We start from the raw sequence: 8,211 nt of genomic DNA on the forward strand, positions 1-8,211 counted from the left end.
CCCTCTAGCGCCCGACGTCACTGGAGCGTCGGCGCGAGGGTAAGGGGAGTGCAGCCTCTTGTGACTGCAGGAAGTGCGGCCACAAGAGGGAAGAGAAGAGGAACGCGTGGACCCAGGTGAGTAAAAGTGTTTGTTTTTTTCAATGTTATATAGCAGGGGGAGCTATATACTATGGGGGGGCACAGGGGGCTATATACTATGGGGGAGAACAGGGGGCTATATACTATGGGGGAGAACGGGGGCTATATACTATTGGGGAGCACAGGGGGGCTATATACTATGGGGGAGCACAGGGGAGCTATATACTATGGGGGAGAACAGGGGGCTATATACTATGGGGGAGAACGGGGGCTATATACTATTGGGGAGCACAGGGGGGCTATATACTATGGGGGAGCACAGGGGGCTATATACTATGGGGGAGCACAGGGGAGCTATATACTAAGGGGGAGCACAGGGGGCTATACACTATGGGGGAGCACAGGGGAGCTATATACTATTGGGGAGCACAGGGGGGCTATATACTATGGGGGAGCACAGGGGGGCTATATACTATTGGGGAGCACAGGGGAGCTATATACTATGGGGGAGCACAGGGGAGCTATATACTATTGGGGAGCACAGGGGAGCTATATACTATGGGGGAGCACAGGGGAGCTATATACTTTGGGGGAGCACAGGGGGCTATATACTATGGGGGAGCACAGGGGGCTATATACTATGGGGGAGCACAGGGGGCTAAATACGATTGGGGAGCACAGGGGAGCTATATACTATGGGGGAGCACAGGGGGCTATACACTATGGGGGAGAACGGGGGCTATATACTATTGGGGAGCACAGGGGGCTATATACTATGGGGGAGCACAGGGGAGCTATATACTATGGGGGAGCACAGGGGGCTATACACTATGGGGGAGCACAGGGGAGCTATATACTATTGGGGAGCACAGGGGAGCTATATACTATTGGGAAGCACAGGGGGCTATATACTATTGGGGAGCACAGGGGAGCTATATACTATGGGGGAGCACAGGGGAGCTATATACTTTGGGGGAGCACAGGGGGCTATATACTATGGGGGAGCACAGGGGAGCTATATACTATGGGGGAGCACAGGGGAGCTATATACTATGGGGAGCACAGGGGGCTATATACTACTGGGGAGCACAGGGGGCTATATACTATGGGGGAGCACAGGGGGCTATATACTATGGGGGAGCACAGGGGGTTATATACTATTGGGGAGCACAGGTTAGCTATATACTATTGGGGAGCACAGGGGCTATATACTATTGGGGAGCACAGGGGAGCTATATACTATTGGGGAGCACAGGGGTCTATATACTATGGGGGAGAGCACAGGGGGCTATATATTATGGAGAGCACAGGGGGACTATATACTATTGAGGGGGAGCACAGGGGGGCTATATACTATTGGGGGAGAGCACAGGGGGGCTATATACTATTGTGGGAGAGCACAGGGGGGCTATATACTATTGGGGGAGAGCACAGGGGGCTATATACTATTGTGGGAGAGCACAGGGGGGCTATATACTATTGTGGGAGAGCACAGGGGGGCTATATACTATTGTGGGAGAGCATAGGGGGGCTATATACTATTGGGGGAGAGCACAGGGGGGCTATATACTATTGTGGGTGAGCACAGGGGGCTATATACTACTGGGGAGAGTGCACAGGGGGGCTATATACTAATGGGGGAGCGCACAGGAGGGCTGTATATAACTGGAGGAGCATATGAGGGTCTATATACTACAGGGACACCTTAAAACTATGGAGGCACAGAGGGGTGTAACTATGTAGGAGTACAGAGGGGTGTAACTACTGTATAGGGGTACAAGGGACCTAACTACTGTATGTGTTGGAGCCTAAAATATTTGTCTGGCAGATTCTGGAGAGAAGATTCACAGCCAGGAGAAGACTTCAAGGTGGCCCAGGCTGGATGGAGAGAAAAAGAAAAGGTGACAGACTCTGATCGGAGAAGACGCCTCCGGTGAGTCACTGGATGTAACTTCACTCTGTTATAGGCTTGTACTGATAGGGGTCATGGTGTGGCGGTATTATGTAATGGTATCAATGGTGATATCTTTCTGTTTTGTTTAGTGCAGTTTTTATGTAATATGTAATCACTGAATGGTGGAAATAGTGTTATAAGGTAACTACTGTATGTACTGGGGCTCTTGATACAGTGTGGGGGCAAATTCAGTACATTATACAATGTGCAGAAAGGTAAGGGGGGGCCCACTCTTGAGGGCTGTGCACTGGGCCCACCAATGTATTAAAACGGCCCTGGCCGAGGGTGACGTGAAGAATTTGGTGGTATTACCATCCACCACTCTCAGACGGGCAGGATACAGCATGGAGTATTTGTAGCCTTTGGCACGGAGTTTGTTGCGGACTTCCGTAAATGGAGTACGCTGTTTCCGTATTTTCACGGAGAAGTCAGGGTAGAAGGACACTCCGTTGTTGTCAACCAGGACTTCCCCCTTAATCCGGACCGCTCTCAGGATGGCGTCACGGAAATGTAGCAGCCTAATCAGGGAAGGCCTGGGGGGGGGTCCCCGGTGGTAAAGGTTTAGCAGGGACACTATGCGCTCGCTCAATCGTGAAGAAATCCGAAAAAGTCTCAGCTGGCAGGGTTTGGCGCAGCCAGCGCTCAGTGAATTCCACAGGGTCATCACCTTACGTTTTTTCAGGCAGCCCCACAATACGGACATTATTCCTCCGCAGTCTATTTTCAAAGTCGTCTGCTCGGGCCATAACAACTTTCATCTGCCGCTGCAAGTCCCCAATCTGTGCAGGAATAGGTCGGACAATATCTTCCACCTCTGAAACCCTCCTTTCCACTTCAGTGGTGCGCTCACGGATCTTTTGGGTTTCATGCCCCAGTATGACAAAGTCTTGGTGCAACTCGTCCACCTTAGTAACAAGCATCGATTGGCAGGTATTTATAGCCGCCAGGATTTCCGAGAACTTCCCATCAATAGCAGAAGCTGAATATTGGGACCGCTCAAGAGAATGAGGTCTAGGTGGGCTTGGAGAGCCCTCAAAACAGGAAACACGACCATCCCGAGAGGTGTCCCTGCGGCGCTCCCAGGACCTGGAGAAACGCTCCAGCTGCTTAGCGGCTTGGGTCTGCACCTTCTCAGAGATGGGACTATGTCCTCCGGAGGGCTCCTCCACATCCTCAGATCCAAAGTCCATGTCCGAAGGGGGACGAGAGGGAGCAGCAGGAGTCCCCTTACCCTTCTTATTCTTATTGGGGTTATTTCCCCCTCTGGAACCTCCCATGGTGTTTGGGGGATAGGCAGCCCAGGTATCACCGCTGCCAGTAAGGATGTTAACAGAATACAGTCAGGGAGAGGCAGGCAGGTGTACAGGTAGTAGTGACAAGCAACAGCAGTCAGCCTCACAGGGAGATCCCAGCTACAGGAGACACAGTAGCAGTCACAGCAGTTTATGCCCTACACAATATCAGTAAGATAGGAGAGTACACCAGCTGCTGCACTCAGGGCAGATGGATTGAGGAGAAAGGAGCACAACCAAAAGCAGTGGTGGAAGGGGAGGACTTTAATCTACTAGAGTTCAGTACCAGCAGGGCAGTAGAGGAAGGAATGCCATGTGGCCAAGATGGCGGCCGCGGCCGTCTGGAAATGGCGGAACGGTCCAGTATGCGGGGTGCCACCCCAGTATCAGCGCCGCCAGCCGCACGCTTCACCCCACTGTTCCCACTGAGTAACGAGTGGAGGGGCACAGGGGACAGGCACGAGCAGCACCCAGTCCAGAGAGGAGAGAGGAGGGGGAGGCCCGGATGTAAACGGCTGACGCTGGGGGAGGGAGGAGCGGAGCCGAGCACCTTCACCGCCCGCAACACCACCGGCACTAACCGAGGGGCCGCAACGGCCTGTACTGATCCCGGGAGACCGCAGGAGGCACCGGAGAAGTGAGTAGCTGCTGTCCGGCTGCCGGCGATGACGTCACTGTGAGGCGTGCACGTCTCCCGTCTCGCTGCCGCGCCACTAGTTCCTCTAGGCCGCACTTTTCAGGGGTCCCGCACGGGTCACTACCAACCTCCGGATCTGCCAGAAGGGGTGCGGGGGTCACCAGGAGCCACAGGGGTGAGTTGGAGTCGAGGGGGGGGGAGCCCAATCAGGATAAAATCAGGGTGTTAGGTCAGGAGGTGCAGGAGCTCCAGTGAGGCACGTCTGCCTCAGTCAGCCATCAGACCACGCCCCCGACCAAGTTTTATACCAAATTTAAAGACGTATTTTGCTTTGCCTTAGGTTTTGTTCAAACACCATCAAAATGTTGTTATAAAATAAAGGCCATTATTTGTCATTAGATAATGGCCGTCTAATAAAAATAGCTGTCATTTTGACGGTGTGAGGACATATCCTTAAAATTAACTATTCTATTATAGAATACATATCCTATTAAATAAACTATTGCTTACATTTTAATATGTATATTTTTTAGGTACTCCGGAGAAAAAAAATCAAATTGACTGGTATCGGACAAGAAGGTTAAACAGATCTACTTATTTCTACTTAAAAGAAAAACTTGTCTTCCAGTACTTATCAGGTGATGTATGTCCGCTGCTGTCACCTCTGCCCATGTCAGGAACTTTTCCTGCTCTGGACAGTTCCTGACATGGACAGAGGTGGCAGCAAAGAACACTATGGCAGACTGAAAAGAATGCACCCCTGCCTGAAGGACATACAGCTGCGGATAAGTACTGGAAGACTGGAAAGGTTTTCTATGGAGATTTGCTACTGCTCTGAACAGTTCCTGACATGGACAGAGGTAACGGCAGAGAGCACTGTGTCAGACTGGGAGAACCACCTTTAAGGATTTTTGGTGATATCTTTTCAGTAATTTTTCATTTTACTATCTATTCTATTTCAAAATAATCCTAAAATCTTTCAGTTTTTCAGTTTGGCATACTAATAATCAGCTAATCAGATCACTTAATGTTCTGTAGAGAAAACTTTTAAGCAGTCCCCTCACTATAATCACAGGCAATATTAATGTGTAAGGTGACATTAGTATATAGATAAGACTGGATGAGGCCATTCACAATACAGTATGTGATAGTCAGAGCTCACCTCTCCTCCTGCACAATGACCTACAGGTAACAGAGAATGTCTAGAAAACTCTCCCATTGAAATCAATAGGGTCAGCTACAGTCTATTTTGTCATATGACATCTCTAAATACTGTAAAGTAGGCTAATGCAATATGGATGCCCCACAATAAAGTTAAAAAAAACCTTCAGTGAGTTAAAAAAAATCTAGGAAACACATTCCATTTACACAGAACATGTTCTCAAACTGGAGATGAAAAAAAAACTAGCAAACTGTTAAGTCAGTACAATTCTAAGTGTTTAGGGTTACAGCATTTGTACTGTACAAAATGCTCCAAGGTGGAAATTGCTCCCACCTAGCCAGAATCCCGCTCCACACTGATAAGGGGCAACACCCCGAAACGGCTGTTTGTAGATGGATTCCTAGTCTTAATTTTTTCCTTGCCATTACATTAACTTATAGGGCCAATTAATATATATGGTGATTATGGTGGTTTCCCTACAGGAGCCATCCCACGGCTGGGCCCTTCTCGGAGGGATATCTGGCTAGTCTTGTGTTTTTGCCAAGGTGGAAATAACAGTTACAGATGTCGTCAAACATCTGTCAAAAACTCAACATTAAATTAAAGAGGTTGTCCAGGAAAAATTCACTTTTCCCCTATCCACAGGGTAGGGGAAAAGAAGAAGGTTGCAGGGAGTCTGATCTTTGGACCCCTCGCCAATCTGTTTTGAATAAAGCACATGACCCATAGCTCTATTTATTCTTATGAGGCGAGGGAAAGAGCCAAGTTCAAGACCCTTCCAGCGTACTCAACTCTTTCTGGAATGAATAAAGCCATGGGTCGTGTGCCATACCTGCAGCTCTATTCATCAGCGGGCAGTACAAAGGTCGGACCCCTGCAACCTCCTACTTTTCAAGACCTGACTGATTTAGTGTCTAAAGGCCTTATTACACGGAGAGATAATCAGCTGAATCAGAGACAACGATCATCGGCTGATCATGTCTTTTGTTCCTGACATAAAATCATTGCCCTTTACTTCACTTACCAGAGCTCCCGCTGTAACTTTAAAGCGGGTCTCTGAACTCACAGGCCGCTCAGCCAATTACTAGCTGCGGTCCAGGCGGCCAGCGATTGGCTGAGCTGCCTGTCATTTTAGAGACCCGCTCTGAAGTTACAGCGGGAGCTCTGGGAAATGAGCAGAGGCCAAAAGAACACCGGGAAAGAGGAGAGGTAATGTATACAGTTTAAATTTTTAAACACTTAGGTATTTCAAATTTAAGTGAACTGGAGGCAAAATTTTAAAATGTCATATTTGCAGATATCTGTTTTATGGTCAATATCCTAATTCAGATTTTTTTTCTTTTTTTTTAATATCACGTGTGTATTTAGAGTGTTATATGACTCAGAGGCCTCTGGCATGAAGGTACCTGGGGAGACAAAAAAATTTTGAGGCACCAGCTTTTATTGGCCCCATTCTGGGGTAAATTTGACACTTTGATCACTCTTATCAGGTGGTGTCAATCAATTGTACTGCGGAGATTATATAATATACAGTATATTATATATCAATATATATATATAAATAATAATAAAAAATAAATAAATAAATATATATATATTTATTTATTTATTTTTTATTATTATTTTTTTTTTTAGTTCTCCATATGGGATGAATAGCATGGTTAAATTATTCATGCAACAGGAGAACAAAGAAAGCCCCCTCTATCTACCACCTAAATGCCGTGGTTGCCATTGACCACAAAATTAAAGGGGTATATGACCCAGATAGGAACAAACTCCATCCGCAGCTATAAGCACCATAGGAGGCACTATTTACTGTATACCTGAGAGCCTGGCCCACTCCTAGGCAATATATATTCACATACACACATTTTATATGACATATAATAATGATAATAACTAGAGATGAGCGAACCGGGTTCGGGTTCGAGATGATCTGAACCCGAACGTTCGGTATTTGATTAGTGGGCACTGCTGAACTTGGATAAAGCTCTAAGGTTGCCTGGAAAACATGGATACAGCCAATGACTATATCCATGTTTTCCACATAGCCTTAGGGCTTTATCCAACTTCAGCAGCCACCGCTAATCAAATGCCGAAAGTTCAGGTTCGGATCGACTCGAGCCTGCTCGAGGTTCTCTCATCTCTAATAATAACCATATACAATGTCATCTAATCTTGCAGGTAAGCAGATTATTGGGCAGGTGCAGAGATTTCTATTTATTTCTATTTATTTATTTATCTGTGTATTGAACCTTTATGTGCATTTATTTAATGTTCCATGTATTAATCCTCATTTTTGATAACTATAGGAATGCGTATATATGTTTTTATCTTCTGTTGATGAATATTTATATCATGCGCTATTTATGATTATATTAAATTAATTTATTACTGTCCAAATCTTGGCCAGATTAGTATATGTTTACGACCTGTACAGGTAACCATTTCAACTGGTAAGATAGGACTGTTGTGGTTTAGAGGACTAAAAAAACTTTATGTACTTCCGATTTCCTCACTCGCTCCTTTCTAGGTAAGGGCATTTTTTAGTTTAACCTCGACCTATACAGCGATAATTGTGAGCTGCACCAATATATTATATTATTCTTTCAGGTGCAGATATTGCTATTACTATTATTTGTAGTTTTGCACACATTTTCTATCCTATACATATATCCTACTTCATATCATTCAGAAAGCGAATACTTACAAATATGAGCACATTAAAGAGAAACATCATATACTTCATGAAGAGTAAGATGCCCATTTTCTATTTCTGGGTTGATCTACAAAAAAAAAAAAAGATTTCATATAGATTTCCTTTAATTGAATTCACTTAATTTCATAAAATTAAAACATAAAATCATTCTTTGTAAATGTTCGTGTATACCTCAGGGTGGATGAGGGAATAATTGTACTGTATATATTAAATGTCATCATGTTACAGCGGGTTTCACAGAGAGATAATGAAGTGTAACTTCATCCAAAGTTGTATGTTTGCCATGTGCCATCTTCCTAGCCAGTTACATTTTGATGAGGTTTTCATTAGCTTTACACATGTAAGGTATACAGTAATAATTCATGTG

General features: G+C 45.7%; 1 protein-coding gene across 1 annotated transcript in view; it reads right to left on the reverse strand.

Annotated features, from left to right (window-relative positions):
- Window positions 1-7,911, reverse strand: part of LOC138793868 (tetraspanin-18-like) — a 28,012-nt gene extending 20,101 nt beyond the window's left edge. The window contains exon 1 of the mRNA XM_069972585.1: window positions 7,836-7,911. Within this exon, the coding sequence (XP_069828686.1) occupies window positions 7,836-7,892 (57 nt within the window). The 5' untranslated portion in view covers window positions 7,893-7,911. The remainder of the gene's footprint in view (window positions 1-7,835) is intronic.
- Between the last annotated feature and the right edge of the window lie 300 nt (window positions 7,912-8,211).

Source organism: Dendropsophus ebraccatus, chromosome 5 (genome assembly GCF_027789765.1).
Source record: "Dendropsophus ebraccatus isolate aDenEbr1 chromosome 5, aDenEbr1.pat, whole genome shotgun sequence".
NCBI lineage: Eukaryota > Metazoa > Chordata > Amphibia > Anura > Hylidae > Dendropsophus > Dendropsophus ebraccatus.